The sequence below is a fragment of the Coffea arabica genome, chromosome 8c (genome assembly GCF_036785885.1).
Source record: "Coffea arabica cultivar ET-39 chromosome 8c, Coffea Arabica ET-39 HiFi, whole genome shotgun sequence".
NCBI classification, from domain to species: domain Eukaryota; kingdom Viridiplantae; phylum Streptophyta; class Magnoliopsida; order Gentianales; family Rubiaceae; genus Coffea; species Coffea arabica.
Window position 1 is genome coordinate 42,598,474 of NC_092325.1, and position 20,441 is coordinate 42,618,914.

The 20,441-nt window shown below is 35.7% G+C and overlaps 3 protein-coding genes across 6 annotated transcripts; all 3 read left to right on the forward strand.

The window, feature by feature from the left end:
• The first annotated feature begins 709 nt into the window (after positions 1-709).
• Positions 710-6,702, forward strand: LOC113704257 (phosphatidylinositol/phosphatidylcholine transfer protein SFH11). Of its 4 annotated transcripts, XM_072062490.1 has the most exons (13): positions 710-816; positions 1,587-1,966; positions 2,135-2,234; positions 3,419-3,685; positions 4,041-4,118; positions 4,241-4,342; positions 4,411-4,460; positions 4,623-4,731; positions 4,834-4,914; positions 5,762-5,905; positions 6,008-6,049; positions 6,147-6,198; positions 6,277-6,702. In XM_072062490.1, exons 1-12 carry the CDS (start codon positions 718-720, stop codon positions 6,189-6,191), a joined length of 1,497 nt encoding a protein of 498 aa, XP_071918591.1. In that variant the 5' UTR covers positions 710-717; the 3' UTR covers positions 6,192-6,198; positions 6,277-6,702. The 4 variants fall into 4 exon arrangements, with proteins under 4 accessions (XP_071918591.1, XP_027081845.2, XP_071918593.1 ...); XM_027226044.2 differs by having other exon boundaries at positions 6,147-6,702; XM_072062492.1 differs by lacking the exon at positions 710-816 and adding an exon at positions 862-952 and having other exon boundaries at positions 6,147-6,702.
• A 655-nt stretch (positions 6,703-7,357) lies between these two features.
• LOC113704258 (vesicle-associated protein 1-2-like) lies at positions 7,358-11,384 on the forward strand. The gene is made up of 8 exons (XM_027226048.2): positions 7,358-7,599; positions 7,686-7,756; positions 7,902-7,983; positions 8,810-8,925; positions 9,144-9,299; positions 9,445-9,486; positions 10,656-10,733; positions 11,025-11,384. Exons 1-8 carry the CDS (start codon positions 7,548-7,550, stop codon positions 11,133-11,135), a joined length of 708 nt encoding a protein of 235 aa, XP_027081849.2. The 5' UTR covers positions 7,358-7,547; the 3' UTR covers positions 11,136-11,384.
• A 2,627-nt stretch (positions 11,385-14,011) lies between these two features.
• On the forward strand, positions 14,012-19,342 carry LOC140013833 (vesicle-associated protein 1-4-like). Its single transcript, XM_072064015.1, has 14 exons — positions 14,012-14,121; positions 14,220-14,261; positions 14,651-14,705; positions 14,809-14,879; positions 14,971-15,052; positions 15,459-15,574; positions 15,773-15,910; positions 17,073-17,112; positions 17,207-17,277; positions 17,491-17,572; positions 17,935-18,047; positions 18,167-18,316; positions 18,701-18,795; positions 19,090-19,342. Exons 1-14 carry the CDS (start codon positions 14,116-14,118, stop codon positions 19,118-19,120), a joined length of 1,092 nt encoding a protein of 363 aa, XP_071920116.1. The 5' UTR covers positions 14,012-14,115; the 3' UTR covers positions 19,121-19,342.
• Positions 19,343-20,441: the final 1,099 nt, after the last annotated feature.

Below are 20,441 nucleotides of genomic sequence, written 5' to 3' on the forward strand. Positions count from 1 at the left end.
AGACGAAGGCATATGAGTGGACCGGCTGATCCTGATCTTGTAATTCCCTCCTTGCTTTGTTTGCCATGTTGTGTTGTAATGGCAATAATGTATGAAAACCATCATGCTGCGTAGCAATGCTGCTCCAACATAACCACTAAATATCATATGATTACTAAATTACAACTTACAGTCCCATAAAAAGTTTCTTGTCAACTACAAATTACAATCACATAAAAATTTCTTCTCCATCCTCTTCATAGTTCATACGCATCATAAGCATACGAGAGAACCCTTTTCTTCCCCTATCCATTATCACAAGATTTTAATCCTATAAATGATTGTGAAATTCCATCTCAATGTAAGAGTACATTTAGAAAAAAATTGACCTTTTTTTTATTAAGTGATTGATTTAATTTTGTATTTGTTTTTTTGATCATTTTTTGCTATATTAACTTTTTTTTAGTTCAAATGCATATTTTCTTAGTTGATTAGATACACATTAACTGTGCGAGGATCACTGATAATACACTAATAAATGTACCAAGTGCAAAGTGCTAACCACGGACTTGGGATTATTTCAATGAGTGGGCCGAATGTAGCGAAGCTGTTACCGAAAACATTACGGAATACTCATGGAGTTATGGGGCGCGGGGATTCCTTAGTGAGTTCCTTGGTATTCAAACATTCGAAATTCTTATGCGATACCCATTGCCAGGAGGACATGATCAAAAAAGCATGGCATTTGACGCTAGAAAAATTCATTGCTTCACCGTCCCAGCTTCCTTTTCATTCATCCACTGCTCTGCTTTCTTCTCTGTCGCTTCACATTCGTCGGTAACCTCTCTGATTCCTTCACATTTTTGGCACTAGATTCTCGAAGCACTCTTCATTTTTGAGATTTTCTACAGCTCTTGATGTCGACTTGATTAGATATGCTGCCCGATCTTCGACTTAGTGTTTGCATGATAATGTATGGGTATATTTAATGGATTCTTCTTTAATTTAGCTGTTTCATCAATGTTGTTTCTTATATATGATTCCAGGTTTGCCAAAAATCATCAGGATTTGGCAATCAAGATTATCTCATAACGTGTGGTACCACGTATTGAGTGCCTGGGCATTCGTTTGACCTGTATGAGTAAAGCATTTGGTCATATTTCTACTGTATTCACAGAGCAATCAAACATGACCTCATAACTTAAGAGAATTCCAATGCTTGCTTTAACAGAATTATGCATTCACAGAGCAACCGTAGTGCTACTGGGTTCACAGAGCAATCATATTGCTACTGCACTCACAGCGCTGAATGGTGGAGTCAAGTAGTGGGAATAGATTACTGTATTGGTGTTGCACGGAAAAATTTCCAAACTCTGTTTATCATCGGCTAATGTATCTCAAGCTTACTGCACTTAGTAATCTGCTTCATTTTATTTCAAAGTCATAATTCACTGGGCAATTGACCCCTTTTTTTGGGGTATCAATGCAATCATTACCTCAATATACTTGAATATCCTTTCAATTTTTGAATTCTTGAAAGTAAGCGTAAATGCGTAATGTGACAGAAGCCAAGTAATTTTGTCGTTCTTTCTTTACATGGATATTAGGTTGACATGCAGAAGTCAAAGGGGTTGTTGCAGGAAATAGTTATTGCAGCTGGTGCAGGAGGGACCAGGAGATCTCCTACTTCCAAAGAAGCTCAGGTTGCTAAACAAAAAGCTAAATCTATTCATCCTCCTATTGAATTTCACTGGCACTTACCTCCTCCAAAAGAGAAGAAAAGGTCCTTCGTATCGAAAGACAGCTTCAAGGCGATATTGACAAATCCTTTGGACTCTTTTAGATCAAAAAAGAGCCAATCAATGAAAACAATCCTTGAAGGAGTTCGTAATCCTAAAGATGAGCAAATTGTGGATTCATTCCGTGAACTGCTTTCTCTTGAGGGTCATGCAACAGGAAAGCATTATGATTACCACACCCTGTTAAGGTACGCTTACTTGGTCTGTTTATCGATCAAATGCCACTGATGGTATGCACTAGTTCTTCTTCTACAAAATTTTAATGTCAGCATTATCAATATATAAAGTACAATAGCTAGATATGGTAGTTTGGACCATTCTACAATTGCCTTTTTAATCTTTTTTGGTGACTGCAGGTTTCTTAGAACGAGGGATTTTAATCAGAACAGAGCAAAAGAAATGTTTTTGAATTACCTTAAATGGAGAGAGGAGTTTGGTGTTGATGCAATTGCCAAGGTAAATTTCAGGTTACCTTCCTAAAGAGTTCCTTGTGTTGACACTTATAATGAACGGATTGATTTACCTTTACTTTCCAATTTGTTACAAATTCAAGCAAAAAATGTTGTGCACTTCAACAAAAATTTTTATCAGAATCCTTTCTGCTAGTGTAGCTGTGTAGGTGATGCAAAGTGCCAAACCTGTAAAGTCTCTCTCTGTGTGTATTTAACTAACGTAGTTTGGAGGATAGCATCTCATTCTAACTTGAAACATCTATCTGTAGTTATGTATTTCTAGACCAAGATACCTTGTCATTTGTCTCTCTCAAACTTGAAGCATCTATCTCTAGCTATGTATTTCTAGGCCAAGATATCTTGTCATTTATAAGTACTATTTAATGAGCTGTAATATGTCTTTATCTGCACACAGTGAAAATGCATATATTGAGGATGCACCTGTAGATTTTCTTCTCTGCTATCATTTATGTGCATCTACATCTTCATGTGACCCTTGCCTGTGGTGCCTGGAACTGGCATGAAATGTATGCCTGTAAACTTTTTCATGTACATAATGGTGGCATGTCACAAAAAGAAAAAGGAAATGCCTTCTAACTATGCTGTTAAGGAAAATCTAAGACGTGTTATCCCAAAGGCTGGATCCAGAGAGAAAATTTAGGTGACAATGATCATTTCAGCTTCATTGCTTGTTCCGAGTTCAATATTTCGCAGATTCTATGTGTCTTAAAAGTAAAGGATTCTTCAGGGTTGACATGGAGATAAACTGATACTACTTTTAACTATAAAAATCATAAATGACAGCATATTGCCCTGTATTTGATATTTTTTTCTTTGGCCAGTATAAGTTAAGATAACCGGCATTATCTGGAACTTAATGACACAAAGAAAAGGTCCAATTCTATATATCTTGCATTAAAGACTACAATTTTCTTCTGTGGGAGTTTAACTTCGTATAAAGATCGTTCTGTGCATTGACTAGGTAAACATGAGCATATCCTGCATATCCATAAATACATGTTATCTTGTATTAACTCCTAACTTTCACAAATTAAGACAATCTCTATGCACCTACAATTTTTTGAAAAAATTCTTTCCATCAGTATCTTGGCTAGACTGCTTTCACCTCTAGAGTAACAACTTTCTCGTGATGATTGCTAAAGTTAACGGGCTTGACATATTCTCCAGGAATTTAAGTTTGAGGAGTATAGAGAAGTTAAAGAATGTTACCCTCATGGATTTCATGGAGTAGATAAATATGGCAGACCAGTTTACATTGAAAGGCTTGGGATGGTGGATATCGATATGCTCCTCCAGAAAACTACCATTGAGAGATATGTGAAGTATCATGTTTCCGAACAAGAAAAAACTTTGCATTGGAGGTTCCCTGCATGCTCACTTGCTGCAAAGAAGCATATAGCCTCCACCACTAGTATCCTGGATGTGAAGAATGTGGTAACAGTTTGAAACTTCCTTCTGTTAATCTTTCATATGTGCGATCAATTGTCTTCGTGGCACGCTTCAAATTTGCATCTCAGTTGATGTGCTTTTCATTCGCCATTTAGGTAGATCCACAGGTGTCCCGGCAAGTGCTAACAAGTCATCGTCTTTATGATTTCTTCCTTGACTGACGCCTTTTGTTTGGCATTTATACCTCAAATGAGAGCAGGAAATTTTTTGCACCTAAACATGCTAGTTTAGAATTTAAAAACCATGTTGCATAGAAACCGTCTTTTGGGAAAGCTGATGCGCAACTGTCTGCAGAATACGATAGTTTCTGGTAAACTGAAAATCCACGTTCTTTGCACAGGGAACTTCAAACTTCTCAAAGCCTGCAAGATACCTTTTCCTGGAAATTCAAAAGATTGACAGCAACTATTATCCTGAGGTACTGATTAGTGTAGCTCTTCTTAGCCAAATTCTTCACTTATTCCACGTGAAAGATTAGAATACTGTTGGATGAAACTTGGAACACTAAAATATAAACCTTCCGCCTTCATATATTTGCAGACGCTGAATCGGCTGTATATTGTCAACGCTGGATCAGGGTTCAAGGTCCTTTGGACGGCTATAAAGGCTTTTCTTGAACCCAGAACTTTGGCAAAGATCAAAGTGCGTAGAGATTTTGGTTTGCCTTTTCCTTTCCATTGTCAGTCTAAATTTTTGGGGTGCAATTGCAGGTGCTGGGAAGTAACTACCTAAGCAGTCTACTTGAAGTTATAGATCCAAGGTAACTGAAATTTTGAGCATCTACATTGTTCATATTTGAAAAAGGAGGTCAACAGATATAAGTAGTTCATTTACATGTACCTTATGGCCAATTTAGTGTATGCTCGTAGATATAAAAAGTTCCCCTAAGGAAGTTGTTGACAGATATTGGTTGCTCCTGCAGTAACCTTCCTACTTTCTTGGGTGGTAGCTGTACATGTTATGATTCTGGAGGCTGCCTCTTCAGTGATAAAGGACCCTGGAATGATCCAGAAATTACTCAAATGTTACACGTGCGTGTAAATTGCTTTATCATTAGTAACTTCCTGTTTTTGATTACAGTAGAGTTCCCATATCCTACCTTTTAGACTAAACAATATCACTTTTCCTTGTAGACAATGATTGCTACAGGGGAAGAGTGTGAGGATGGAGGAATGAGAGGCCAGGAAGCAGAAGATGCCTATGGTGGTGATACTGTATGAAAACCTAGTCCTTAACGTAACATCATGGACTAGAAAACACTCAGAGCAGCTACCACATACTCATTTTACAATCTCATTCCAAATAATTCTATGGTTGCGGAAATTAATGCTATACAGTAGTGTTTTTGGGAATGTTGAATTCTTAATCTTGCATTAGTTGATGCGGTCCTGCTGTTACACAACTGTTTTCTTCTCTTCTCAGAAGCTACATTTCCTTCTGTCATCGAGTATAGATAACAAGAAGACCTTTTTCTCTAATGGCTTGAATTTTTGGCTGACGTAGTAGTTCAATATCGAACCAAAGTAGGCAAAAGTAATAGATCATGAAAGAAGTACTGGAAGTTTCTTTGAGAGGACATATTAGGTTGTCGATATAAGCAAGGGACGAAGACATGATAATCGCTTTGGAATCTCCATGTTTCCGTCTATTAAAGCTTAAATCTTCAGATAAGGAGACAATTCCCCACTTTCTTGTATAGACCCGATAAAAAACCCAAATATTTGGATTATATAGTCACTCTAGTTGCTTCAAATTTTCTCAATCAAGTTCAGTGATGATGGCTAATGTTTCTTCTTCTTCTTCTTCTTGAGTTCTTCCTCCGCTCTCCTGCCTCACTGTCCTTGTTAGTTTGTCTGTCTGCTTCTTGGTTTCCGGTGTTCAGGCAAATCTGCCATTAGAAGTAGGAATGTCTCGTTATTTCCACCTAATGAAAGCTACATTCTCAGAGACGCATTAGAATGTTTCTCCGAGGACGGTTGCCAAGTCCATTTTATCATTTTTTGGTTACAAAGATGTTAAATCTTTTGCATCTACTGAGTTGCAGGCACATGCTTGATGCAGGATAATTTGCAAGTAAAAGATGTGTATGACGTTACCCCAGCAACAGATGAAACTTCTGGGGGACTTGCTGAAACAGAAGGTCCTGACAGACCCTCAATGCAGAAAATCCGAGCTTTTGAAGATCTGCTTACGGAAGCGAAAATAGTGAGTTTCTGTTTTACTGAATACATGCATATCTGTTGCCCTGAACTGCAGTAGAATACGCGAATTTACAGTACATTTTTACGAGTTATTATTGTCTAGCAGAAAATCGCGACACTGGAAGCTGCACTTGAGGATACCAAGTTGGTAAGCAATTCCTACCAAAAGCATCTAGGCATCTGCCTGTGTATTGCTTGCTTTTGGTGGCAACTAATAGCAATATTCTGCCTTGCATCATCTGTAGGTGCTACGAGGGCTTTCACAACATCTGGAAGAGCTGAAAAGATGAACCAACTGTAATTGCTACTAATAAACAGCTGATGCTTTTCACTTCACCAACCGTTTTCCTGTGAAGTTATTTTCGGTTCTTGCAGCTTTCTGTCTCAAACAAGATTTGTAAATCGTTAAAAGCCAGCAAAGAAAACAGAGCGACTGCTTCATCAAGTCGGCACAAATCATCTACACCAGCTGTAGGCAAGATTTTGCAAGTACACTTCGAACAAATCTTCCTCATGTTCGACATTCCAAATAAAAGTTGTGCAACATGAATCTGCGAGATTGTGAGGAATATTAATGTTACAAAATGTGCACTTGAACAAAGTTTGCAACATGTTAAGTTTACACATAGGCTATATAGTTTGAGCCAAAAAAAAAAAAAAAAAAGATTTGCAAGATGTGCTATGATTGTTGTTTGTCCTATGATTCGTGTAATAATATAAATTCTCTCAAGCATTATGCAGACTATTATGTACAAGTTTTTAGATTATATGCTGAAAGCTATGAGGTTTACGATTGTTGCATCCCCAATTCCTACATGGCTTTCCATTTTCATAACCAAAACAAAACCATGAACCAAGTATTGGTATTTTGGTTTAGGGTAAAATACAACAAAAACTCCTTATGCTTTGCTAAATATTCAATTTAACTCCCCCTGATTTGAAAATATACGCTATGGCTCTACGTGATTTCATCTAAATTAAAAATTAAACGGAAATCATCTAATATAACGGTAATGCGTGAAATGTCAAAATTGCTCCTATATAAATGAACTCTCGATAGTTTGCCGAATGTTGAATTTAACTCCTCATAATTTAAAAAATTACACTATAGCCCATCGTAATTTTGATTAAATTAAAAATTGAATGGAAAGCATTTCACATATAATGGGGGGTAATATTAACATTTCAAGTACAACTGTCTCTATTCAATTTTTAATTTAATTGAAATTACGGGGAGTTAGAGTATAGATTTTCAAATCAGAAAGAATTAAATTGAACATTTGTTAAATCACGGGAGAGTTTTTTTTTTTTTTTTTTTGCCCATCTGGTTTATTTTGAAAAAAAAAAAAACTACGTGGTAAGATGACGTCATTGCTTGAAATTGTGAACGATTTTTCCGTTTCATCTTTCTTATTAAAAAAAAGAAAACAAATGTACGAAAATTGTAGTACTAATAAAAAACCAACACCCCCCACCTTTTCCCTCCTCCTCCCCACTCCAGATTTATTCGGATCACCCCTATCTGTTTCTTCCCCAAATCTCCAAAAACCAAGAAAAAAAAATTCTATCTGTTTCAATTTGATTGAATTCATTTCTTCAGTGCCATCTTATCTCGGGTGAAAAAAAAACAAGATACATAAGAGAAAATGAGTGCTGGAGAACTTTTAAACATTGAACCATTGGAGCTCAAGTTCCCTTGTAAGTCATTTTCGATTTATTTTTTCTCGTTGTTGTAATATTTGTTTTTTCGTTTTTTTTTTCCTAAATGTTGTTGTGAATTTCAGTTGAGCTGAAGAAGCAGATCTCTTGTTCATTTCAATTATCTAATAAGACAGAAAATCATGTCGCATTTAAGGTAAATTCTTAAGTTTTTTCTTTGAACATATCCCACCAATTATGTAGAAGCGGTTTTTTTTTCCCTCTCATACTTGATGTCTTGAATTATCTATCTGCATTCGATCTATTTCACGTTTCTTTTAAACATCTGTTTTGTGTTGCAGGTCAAAACGACGAATCCCAAAAAATATTGTGTTCGACCAAACACGGGGATTGTCTTGCCGAGATCAACTTGTGATGTGATAGGTAGTTATACATTACATTTTCTGTTAATATTTCCTCCAACACATCTAAGTGGTTTGCTTTTATTTTTAATGTTAATTCTTGAGTTAAAAAGATATATAATGTGGGTATTGTTAAATTCAAATGCTTGCTATAGGCTTCCTCTTTTGATGTTGAACAAACACTTTGAAGAGTATGGAGTAGGAACTCTTATCATGGATTTGAAATGGTAGGGAGCGATTCTCGAAGATCATCTGAGGTGTTCTTTCAGAAATGTGTGCTTTAACCTTAGAGAGGAAAACATTTCTCCGCATTGTGATCAGAAAAGATGGTCCATCATGGTTTGTAGCTGTAAATGAATGGCTTTCAAAATTCAATCTATTGCAGGGTCTTATGACACTTGTGAATTTGTCATATCATCTTCTCTGATTTCTCCATTTGGTTGCTGGCCAGGAACAGATAATGAGAAGTAGCAGATAAAATACATTGGAGGATTTCATTGAGCCCTTTTGTTGAAACAAAAACATAATATTGAATATAATGTAATGACATTGTAGTGTCCAACTTCTATTTGGCTCAACCGTCAAAATTAAGCCCCGAGAGGTCTAATTCTGGATAGATTTATTCGTAGTTCAATCTTAGTTGGGTTACCGATAATGGCATTTGAATAAAAAGTTTCCTCTGTTTCTTTCCATCATCATATTTATGAACCAAAGACTGGTCCTTGTGGGGTTGTTGATTTCCATTTTTTTGGATAAGAATTTTACTTTTTTCTTTTTCTCATAATATTGATGATACAAACACTGGTCCTTGTGTTGGTCATTAATTTTTACTTTTTTATCGTCTGCAGTTACAATGCAAGCGCAAAAGGAAGCTCCTGCTGACTTGGTGTGCAGGGACAAATTTCTGCTCCAGAGCACAGTTGCTAGTCCTGGAGCAACACCGAAAGATATAACTGGAGATATGGTAATTTTGTCTGGTCATTTAGTTTGTCTATTTATGATTTTAGGGTGATTAATGTGGCTGAACCTTTCATTTGTTTTTAAGCTTTGTCTGAGCTATTTTGTGCTCATATGTTCCTTATCTGTCTTAAATGCTAGAAGCTAAAACAAGTGGGTTTGCTAGAAGAGCTGTATATTGTCGACACACGTCATATCTTATACAAGTGGTTTCTCTTTTAACAGTTCAACAAAGAGAGCGGAAATCTAGTTGAAGAATGCAAACTAAAAGTTGTTTATGTATCCCCTCCACAACCTCCATCACCAGTTGCAGAAGGATCTGAAGAGGGTTCTTCTCCTAGGCCATTGATATTTGAAAATGGGAGTTTTGGTGGTTCTGAGGTAGGTCAATTTTGGTTCCCTTTTCATTTTTTTTCCTTCTTTTTTTGGGGTGGGGGGGTGGGGCTGATTTTATGATGTTCTCTTCACTCCTTTTACCTGGCATTGATAATACCTTGGCATTGAGAAAAACTTTTTGTACATGCAGGTCTCGAGAAAGTTTGTGGATACATATGACAGATCTTCAGAGGTAACATTTGCTCCTCTCTAAGCACATTAAAAATATGAGAGCTCAATTTTCAATACTTTACGGGTCTTCGCTTGTGCTTAGAATTGAATATCTTTTTGTATTGTGCCAGTTAATTATCCTATAAATCATAGCATTTACTGCTTTTATTTATGTTTGGATTCCATAGTCCAAACTAGCCATTTAAGGTTTGCACATATCTTCATGATCTACACTCGAGGGAAATACCGCTATCTTTAGTGCATCTCTCTATACAAGCTTACTTATATGAGGATGATAGTTCTGGGTGGAAGGACCATAAAAGGAAAAGAGTGAATCTAGACTTACTATTCCAAAGTAATTTTGGGATGGGTTTACCTTTGTGCTATGCAATGATATATTATTGTTGTTTCACAGATGATGGGATAAGGTAATATAATATTCCTATGTAATCGAGATATGGATGGATTTCCGTACTTTTGCCAGTTCCTTAGTCTGGAACTGTGTTCAGCTTGGCACCAAAAGTAATATTTTGCTGGTCAGATTGCCAAGTCTTTTAACCAATGTTTGAAACATAGCAGTTCAAACTCTCTGTCCATATATTCCAAATGTGAAACAGCAGTATTTTTTTTAGGTCTAGGTAGATCTGGGTCAGATCTCCCGTTCATCTTCAAGGCTGTGTTTTGAAGCAAATGGAAATTGTTCTTGAGACACTATCAAGGAACTAGGGGTTTAAGTGGATAGTTTAATATGCTTTTTTAGTTCCCCCTAAAAAGAGTTGTAGAGAAATGTACCCAGACACACGCATTCAAGTTTCAAAAGTCTTATTTCTTGGTACATGGGAGTAATGGTTGGACACTATGACGTAATTTATGTAGTTTTTTGTCATAGAGAATTAATGATATTGGAAATATTGGTCTCCGCATATCATTTTGGAGTGTTTCTTTTGGTATTGTTGATTTAAGAGCAACATTATGCACACATCTGTTGAGTGGCTATGGTATTCCTTTACCCTCTGATTTTCTCACAGCAATATGCTTGTTGATTCTACAAGAACTTAGCTATTCCCTTTTTTAACTTTGCTTTATCGTTTGATTTTTAGATGCATGTCTTTGTCCATTTGCATTTTGCATCCATCCAGCTCAAGCATTTAACTTTGACAACTAATAGGAACATGATGTGATGTTTTTCAGGCAAGATCTGTCATTTCAAAGTTAACTGAGGAAAAAGCTGCTGCAGTCCAACATAGTAAAAGAATTCGTCAAGAATTGGTAAGGTTTCCTGTCCCTTATTATGTGAGATCTAGCATGCTTGGTTATTTGCCTACAATCATGCTTTTTCTCCAATTTTATTTGTTTGGTTTGGATTCACTATATGAAATGGCAAATAAGTTTGTTGTAAATATATCACAAACTATAGAAATGCAGAACTGAGAGGTAAGCAACAATCAGTTGCAATTAGAATCATTACAGAAGTACGTTGTCCTTTGTTATGTGTCAGATTTCTTGTCTAGTATTTGAAAAATGGTTGTAGCTTATCCTTATAAACGTTCTGTGGTGCAGGAACTCTTGAGGCATGACAGCAACAAAAGTCGTGGCGGTGTATCTGTAGTTATTGTCATTATCTTTGGCTTGCTGGGCATCATATTGGGATACACATTGAAAAGGACATAATTCTTCCAGTGAGGACACTGATTTTGCATAGTTAGCATTTGTGTAGCATGTAACTTGATCTGGTGGATTATAGGTGTATTCTTTTATGAAGTTGATGAAATTTTTTTATTTCTTGTTATTCAACTAGTATTTAAAAATGCAGTTTGATCTTGTAGGATAAATTACTGCTTTGCAAGACATTCAAACTCCCAAAAAATGTTGGGAGATAGTTTCTTCTTAAGCACCATAATCCAATTATTTTCTGTTATATTTCGTATTGGGTTGTCAATTCGTGCTATCAAGGTAATCTGCTGTATTTTGGTGTGAAACTGTACGTTTAGGCTGCAAGTATGCAGGAATCTGGTTATGAAGTTTAGATATATTTGAGCCATGGCAGTACAAGTTAAGCCATGTACAGTAATGGATGGGACTTCTTGCTGTTGTCTGGTAAAGGCAAGTCGCTACTGGCAGGGTGGAAACTGGGCGTCTTGACCATTTCTCTAACATAGAATATGAAAGGCTTTCATTTCACGAAATTGTGGCATTGGTGGGCAACTTCTGAAACTGATAATAGACGTGTTTTTTTTTTTTTTTAAATTGGTGGTTGTCAATTCTCATTTTTTACCGTAGTGGCAGCAACTGTTGTTAGTTAATTATGATGAGGTTTAACCTTGGGTTCATAAAATTGTATCTAAATTACTACTAAATAAGCAAATTGAGGAAGACTACTGAGCAATCAAAACAAAAATTGGCATTAGGCAGCAAGAGTGAGCACGTACACTACGGAAGACTTGTTAGCTGACAACAGAACACCGTTAATTTTTTTAATGTTGAAACACCTTCTAATCAAGAAGTAGACGAGATTACTCAACTTTAATCTAAAAAAAAGGGATAAATTTTGATGAAGGGAGGGAATAAGGTGACAAGCCAATAACCTAAAAGAGAAAAAGGAAACAAGGACGAGGCCAATATAAGATGATGTCTGTCTATTTGCCCAGCCAAGAAGATTATAATATAAGAAGGTACCAATAAATACACATAACCCTGCAAATGGGATGAAGAAATATTCTTTTTACAAGTGACTTATGCCGCCCAAGGTTTGTAAAATCGGGATCTTACGTAGGATCGATTTTAGTTTCACAGAATCGGATTGTAGGATCGGATCGTAAGATCCTACCCAAAGCTCTTAATTGCAATTAAAGGTTGCAATTCTTTAATAAATTACAAATATACCACAAATATTTTCATTTATTTGCAAAATGGAGTTTCGTATTTTACAAATTTACAAAAAAATTGTAGGATCGTACGATTCTACGATCCTACCGATCCTGCTACGATTCTATGCGATCCTACAGAAATTAATATGATTTGCGACTCTGAATACGATCCGGATCGATTTTGGTTATCGTACGATCCTACGATCCAGATTACGATTTTGACAACTATGATGCCGTCGCGTGCAAATAAAGTTACGGGAGCGCCGTATGTATTTTGCGCAAAATCATCCAAAATGATTTCCTTGATAATCATTCGGGCCCCTTGCCCTCTTTAGAGTAGCATATCATATCCTACTGCTCCTACGGATGAAGTCTTTTTTGAAAATAAAAAAAATGTTGATTCGGCTTTCAAGTGATGGGGAATTTGGCTAATATAATAAAAGCTCTGCTACGAAGAGCTTCAGTAGTTGAACTGCCGAAATACTACTGGATGATCACACATTGAAGTCCTTTCATGCTTTGTATTGTCAAACCTGCTTCTTTCAGATAATCTTCGACTTTTCTTGTCAAACCTGCTAAAAATTGTTTTTCTTCCTTCTGGTAGAAACCCTCACACACACACTTACACTCAATGACGCAGGAAGCATCGAGAAATCGGCCCAACAAGAGCAATCTAAGGGAGATCCACAGAGAAATCCTATCCAATCAATTGGTGACAGGAAGGGCTCCCATGGACCTTAAACCTGCTAAAAATTGTTTGATCCAATAAAATTGTCAAAGTATAATATTTTATTCATTTGTAAACTTATGTTACGGGTTTGTTTGGAGAGAGATTATTTGTCAAATTTTATTTGCTTGTACTGTTAATTTATTTTTTAATTATATTTTTATTTTACATATATCACATTCAGAAAAAAAAAATATTACAATATATTTTTTAAAAGAAATTATCTCAAATAATCTACTATCTAAACAGTTTTTATATATCATGAAAATAAAATGTAGAAAACTCAGCGTTAGCTAAATAAATAAAATTCTACCATCCTATGCTATTAATTAGCATTAAAAAAAAAAGAAAAAGAGAGAAGTTCAGGGCAGCAGGGAATTGATTTTGCTTATCGCAATAAATCTAAAATTTGTAAAATACAAGAATTTGAATCCCAGCTTATCTATCAAGAAGCTATCTTAGTTCATAAAACATGGACTTTTTTTTCATATATATATAATATAAAACATGGACTTTAAATCACAAAATTCTAGCCCTCCAACTATACTAATATTAGCTGACTTCAAGATCGAGATGGAATTCATAATTTGAAAAGTATCCTAAGAGCATAATATAGGAAGTTTCACAACTATCGTTGCCGTACGAGATTGTGCGGCCGTGTGTCGTAGTAATTTTCATGTTTCAAATGAAATTTCTTTCATTGAACAAATGAAATGTTTCTACCCTCAAAGGCTCAAACAAACAAGTAATTGACCTGGTTTGGTTCCCCTACAAATAAGAAGAGGAAAAAGAAAAAAAAAGTTTGACATTAATTGATGTGGTTCCATATGTTCTTGGTTTTGCACTACCATTATTATGTTCTACGTAATTTCTTAAACATTTTAAACTATTTTCCCCAATTGACTTGACTTTGTTATACTACTATAATAGAATCTAATAGCATTAGATGTTGCCTTTTATAGAGACTAAGAAGAAGCATTCTTGTATTTTTGACATGTAACCAAGAACTCTCCCACATCAACAAAGCTTGTTTTCGGAGCACTTTTGGTTGCAGACAATGGAGGTTTGCATGAGTTTGAGAGTTCCATCTTTTTGTTTTTGTTTTTTGTTTTTTTTTTTTTTTTGAATGTTCTAAAAAGCTTTGGATGCTGGTATCTGCAGGTTGTTGAAGCATCTATTCGTAGTCTTGACAATTCCTCTGAGGTAAAGGGCCTTTGCTTCTGGGTTTAATGTGCAAAAAACATGCTCATTTACTCGTGAGAATGATTAGCTGGACATCTGCAACAGAATTCATAATGCTAATCATCTTTGTCTGTTTTCCCATTTCTTGAGAGATAGGCAGAAAACATTTTTTTTTTTGAGCTACTTTGTAATCAAATGGGCTGAGTTATATAATGATCGAGGTAATTGGTTTGTCAGAATCAAGCAAAACATTAACTCTTTTCATGAAAATTTTTCGCGAATTACTTTTCATCATTGATTAGCTTTGTGATAAGAATTAAACAGTTGGCAGTTAGCTTATTCTGCCAAGCCTTTTTATTGGTCCTGCTGAATGTTTATTCTCTCTTTTTGTTACTTTATGAGAGTAAAAGACGCCAAGTGGAGGGAGGCTTCTCAAGATAGAACCTTCGGAACTGAGATTTACCTGTGAGTGAGTCCCTATTGTTTTGCAATCAAGTTTTCTCAGAGTTTATTCTTCCTTCTGCATTTGTTATTTGACAGTGCAGTCTTTTATTGGTTGTCTGGTCAGTTGAGCCAAAGAAGCAGATATCCTGCTGTCTTCACTTGTCTAATTTGATGAATGGCCCTGTTGCTTTCAAGGTATACTTCACTTCAATACCCTATGTGTGGATTTTCTAATCTGGTTGGTTAGGTTAGGCTTTTCTAATCTCATTGTTTTTCTCACTTGCAGGTTTTAACGACCAATAAGACTGTCTATGCTGTCCGCCCAAACACTGGAATTATTTTGCCAGGGACAACATGTGGTATCACAGGTGGTAACAAATTTTTTTCCTTTGTTTGCTTTTCTTCTTCAACTCTGTTTATTAAGACGGGTAAAAGAAATCAAAACATCGTCTTAGGTGTTTGATTCTTTAATTATTGAAACTATGAAAATCTTGTGTCATTTCTCCCTTCCATTGGAACAATTTCTCCGACACTGTTGAGTTCAATGAGATACAAGTCACGTTGAAACTGAACTGTATGAGGGTCGAAAACTGGTCTTTGCTGAATGAAGCCTAAATTTGATGACTTGATCTGTTTGTTTTATATGCTCTTGGAAAAAAAACAAAAAAGGCTCTCTGAGATCGATGCAACTTTCCTTTGTTCTCCCGCATTCATTGTATTTGTATCTGATAAAAGTAGGTGCTGTTTCTGAATATTATGCTTCAATCTCCACAGTTACAATGCGAGCTCAGAATGAGCCCTGCACAGCCAACGAATGCAAGGACAAATTTAAGATTCAAAGCGTCCTTGTCAGCGCAAGCGCAGACTTAAACCACATCACCAAGAATGTGGTATGCCATATCATTGTGCGATCAATTCATGAGTTTGTCAAGAGTTACTAATTGAATGGCAAACTTGCATATGCATAATTAAATTTTACAATTTTCCTTGATGCCATTGTCAACAAGTCAAAAGTTGTATTCACCCACTTATTCTGCATTTATTATATGCAAGATATGACCCTTAAACTGGAGTTTCCTCTTGTATAGTTTGATAAGGAGGAAGGGCTTTCTATTGAAGAATACAAATTGCCAGTTGTTTACCTGTCCACAGCTCTACCACTTTCGCTGGAGTCTGAGCAAGCCAACACATTGCTAACAGATGGCACAAATTTGAATTCTTCTCAGGTTTTCCGTCTTATATAGCTGCACAGTTTTTGTTTTGAACAAGTAAATTCGGAATGTTTGATTTCAAATTCTCATTTTAAATCTGTGTTGTTTTGTATGCCGGCATCAGTTCTTAAAATTCATGTCAAACCTTTTGGATATAGCCTACAAATACACATCCTAGTTGGATTTTTACATCGGCACATACAAGCATGTATTCAATAATTTGATGTTGTATTCTAGGATCGTATTGGAGTGCAAACTATGATTCTGTCCAGCCTGATATGTTTTCTACTAACATGTGGCACATAGTTTACAAACCATCTGGAGTGAAAATCAGAACTAGAAGCAAGATTTACATTCTCTGGAAATGTATCATTAAGCAACTAGTTTAGGTGCAGAAATCTGCAAATCATCCAACTTGTGTATACTGGAATACATTCCTTATCAAAATCAGGGAAGTCGATGCTGAAGAGCTAGAAAATGTATATCAAAACCAGCAAAAGATCATCTTGAAACAAAAAGCATTTCCATTAAGGGATAGCCATTTGTATGAATCAGAAAACAAATATGTCTTCCATCAGCATTTTTATCAGGCATTTTTAGCTTTCTTCTTGCCTAAAAATGTTGTCTTGCCTCTACTGAAGAGGCTCAGTGATGATTTCTCCCCACCTATGTGCCTCCCTTCAGAAGGCCATAGATACCTTTGTATTTTCATGTATTTCAAAAGCACATCTTATAGCACTACCAAGACATGTCTATGTTCCTGTGAAAATGAGTTCTACCTTCAGCACTTAATTTATAGTTTCCAGAAGGAAACTTTTGACAATTTTCTAGTTTTACCTTTCCTGGATTTTGTTTTTCTTGAGGTACTCTGCGAACACATAAGGAAGATAGAACTGGTCTGCATAGTTAAATTTGCTTGGCATCAATGAAATAAAATGTAAAAGTAAATGCTTTTGTAAAAATTCCTTTCCACACAAGTACCCAGAATTCAGATTGATGAGTTTACAATGAAGCTGGTTTGTGCTCATGACATCATTATTCATCTGATAAGTGTTATGAATAGACCAGCTGACCTGTATATTCTATCCTATCCAAGTACCTCATTTTTACAGGTACCTTTTCATTATGAACTGATGCAAATTAACATTGTTCTCTTCTTGTCTTTGGGGGTAAAAAGATGAGCACAATGGAGATGCCTGATGTCATCAAATTTCCTTGTAAGCACCCCAAACGTTTTCCATTCTTTCTATGGAGTTATACTCACGTTTGTTTGATTGCTTTCTGTTGTCTTTAACTGGACGTATTGGGCAGTTGAGGCGAATAAGCAGATTTCCAGTTCTCTCCAATTTTCAAATAAGACTGCAAATTATGTTGCTTTCAAGGTGATTTTTCAATATTAGGGGCATATTAATCCTTAGAGAATTTACATTCTCGTCTATTCTACAATTGCAGATGTTTTTAGGTTCATCGAATTTCATTTGTATAATTTCGGTGGAGGGTTTTCAGAATTTTCTAGCATATCCATTTGAAACAAGAATTAAATTCGTTTGCAGTTCTTCTTGTACATGCTCAAGTCTGAAGTACTTTGTCTTCAGGTCATGACCACAAACCCGAAGAACTACAGTGCTCGACCAATCCGAGGTGTTATGGTTCCTCAATCTACATTTAGTATCACAGGTGTGATTACCTTTCGCCAGTCACCCCTCCCTTTCCTTGCACAAACTTTGCTTCTTTCTAATGCCAGAATTTTGAAAATAATCAATAGCAACCTGTGCTAGTTTGTACTCATATGCGAAATTAGAGTCTTCGACTTGGTGAAACCGAGCACAATGAAGATCCTTTCTGGTCTCAACCCCTTTGTTGCTCAAATTCTACTTGACACCCCATTTTTTAAGGGATATTGACTGTAAAACTCTTCCTGGTAGACTGAAATTTCGGCAATGTGGTATAAAACATCTTCCCAGTCTTCAAGATTCTTTAAGGTACAGCAGGTGATCCTTCACTAACTCTTGCCCTTTTGTTAATTTTCTTTGCTTCAGTGACAATGCAAGCTCAGAAAGCTCCTCCGAATGCACCAAGCAAGGACAAGTTTCTCATTCGAAGTGCAGTTGTTAGTCCCAGTACCACTGAAAAAGACATCAACTGGGACCTGGTAACTCTATTATTCTTGAAGTGTCTATTAATGTCCTCGAGCAAAGTGAAAGTGCATAGGCACTGGACTTGCTAATTCATGAAGATGATAACCATGGAAATGTGGTGATCCTGTTACAGTTCGGCGAGGACGGACTGGTTAAGGACCATAAACTGAGAGCGATTCATACTCTGTCACCCAAAGCAGCAATTCCAGCTGCAGAGGGGTCAGAAGAATTTTCCTCAGAAAGGGTGTTGCTGATGCAAGATGACAGTTCGAATAATTCTCAGGTTGTTGCCAAGTCCCTGAACATCTCCTTTCTTATGGTCGGCAATCAGCAAAATTGTTACTCAAACTCTAATTGATCCTCTTACTTTCCTTCGCCCCATAGTTTATGCACTGAATATGTGCAGGAGTTTATACCTTTTGAGCTCGAATACAAAGACTAGGCAATCGTTTACATCTTCCTTTCTTCTGTATGCGTTACAGTTGAAGAACAATTAGGCACTTTTTAAGATAACCATCGTCCACTACCACCTCCTATTAGATGATATGTTCTGTTCATGAAAAAGCACGTGTCAAAATTCAAGATTACTCCCGTTAGATTTTTCTTTTGCTTGTATCTCGCTTTAGCTTGTGAAGATTGAAAAGTTTACTCAGATTTCCGAATGCAGGAAATCCCATGGCATGATGGCGAGACAAATATGGGTACTCCATCCATTTTTGGCAGGATTTCTGACTTTTTGGGGTTGACTTCCAGCCAATTTAGGTGGATCTTTCTTCCTTTGTGTCGTATCCTCTTATTCTTCTCGGTGGTTGACATATTGTGATTTCGTCACGATTTTTATTCGAAGAACAATATCTTGCCTTACATACCTGCATTTCTTTTATTAAATAGTCCTGCATGAAAATTTTGAAGTTGGAGATTATTCTAAAATTTTAGAAATGGGATTTACTCTTTCAAGATTGAGTTATTTTATTTTGCATCGTAATCCCGTTTGAATTGTTCATTTTGAGTTATTTTAGAAATGTTATTTTAACCTTTTCTTTTTTAATTCTTAAGGTCTTATGATCAGTACAAAAAGTTAGTGTGATGAAGCTGATGGATGATTCATTGGGAGGAATGGAAGAACTCTTGGTCAATGCTCTGTCCCTTCTTTCATTTTTTTTTTTGAATGCAATATTATAGGATGAATTGGATTACAATACTCTCCATTTGTACAGAATGTTAACCATAGGATGCAGTACGTATACGGTTACTTACACAAATGTTACTTGTGATTACAAGCAAAATGCATTTGAACTTTATTCAATAATCTATGTATTCCTTGTGAAATGGAATTTTTTTTTTCTTAAGAACTTGGTAATAGGTTTAATATACAATTAATTTATCACGTAAATGCATATAATTACAATTATGGTCCATCTATTTTTTGTTCGATTTATTTTCATTTTTTCTTTTAGGTTCTTCTCTTAACTAATAAACCCACGCTCTCAAATTTGAGTCCACTTATAAAAAGCGATTCAAAATCACGGCATCTCTAAACGATAGATATGACAATATAAAATTCCTAAAATCAATGAAGTGGACCATCTTTTTAGTCTATAACTGTTGTTTAAGTCATATCATCACTTTTTTTTTTTTGAAAATAAGTCATATCATCACTTAACATAGGATTTAAGATCTCACATTTTAATGACTTATAGTTTGTATCCTAATTTTGCGGTCCTATGATCAGGCCTTAGCTGCGCCAAACTCGCTGGACCCCTAATAATGATAGTTCACAACTTATGTTTTCAGACTCGGACCGAGCATCGACTCGATCGAGCTCAGGAATCAATGGGTTCGATCGGAATTGAATCGAATGATGTCATAAATAAAAATTATTTAAAAATTAAAATATTGTATGTAAAATACTTAAGAGCATGTTAATATTAATAAAGGTCTATTCATATATATTTGATGTTTCAAATATATTTAACAAGAAAAAACAAAGAAATTAGAACGATTAAGTAGCAATTTATATTATTTAATGAATATTAACAAGTTTAGAATTAAAATTATAGATTTGATTGAAAAAAAACATCAAATTTTAGAATAACATTTATAAAGTATGAAATATTTGAGATATATTAATAATTTTTAACAACTTAGGGGTCAAAACATAATATTAAAAATATTTGACCTTTCTTTTGACTCCAAACAGTTCTTCCAGTCTTCCAAGTCTTCCAGTCAAAATTGGTTTTTGATCGGATTTGATCGAACTTTTATCCACCTGATCTTTTAGGATAATTTGGACCAAACACTTGACTGATTCCTGATTCGATGGATCCGATGGACAAGTCCGGTCCGAATTTGAAAACATACACAACCAAACCAAGCCCAAAGTTCAGCTTTGTGGACGATGGAGGGAA

Bases quoted from the DNA above. Each gene is read 5' to 3' on its own strand.
- LOC113704257 (XM_027226044.2), top strand. From the start codon at position 718: ATGGCATTTGACGCTAGAAAAATTCATTGCTTCACCGTCCCAGCTTCC. The intron at 817-1,586 runs GTAACCTCTCTG...CATGGATATTAG, and splicing joins CTGTCGCTTCACATTCGTCG to GTTGACATGCAGAAGTCAAA. The intron at 6,050-6,146 runs GTAAGCAATTCC...CATCATCTGTAG, and splicing joins CACTTGAGGATACCAAGTTG to GTGCTACGAGGGCTTTCACA.
- LOC113704258 (XM_027226048.2), top strand. From the start codon at position 7,548: ATGAGTGCTGGAGAACTTTTAAACATTGAACCATTGGAGCTCAAGTTC. The intron at 7,984-8,809 runs GTAGTTATACAT...TATCGTCTGCAG, and splicing joins ATCAACTTGTGATGTGATAG to TTACAATGCAAGCGCAAAAG. The intron at 8,926-9,143 runs GTAATTTTGTCT...CTCTTTTAACAG, and splicing joins AAGATATAACTGGAGATATG to TTCAACAAAGAGAGCGGAAA.
- LOC140013833 (XM_072064015.1), top strand. The intron at 17,113-17,206 runs GTAAGCACCCCA...CGTATTGGGCAG, and splicing joins TGATGTCATCAAATTTCCTT to TTGAGGCGAATAAGCAGATT. The intron at 18,796-19,089 runs GTGGATCTTTCT...TTAATTCTTAAG, and splicing joins TTGACTTCCAGCCAATTTAG to GTCTTATGATCAGTACAAAA.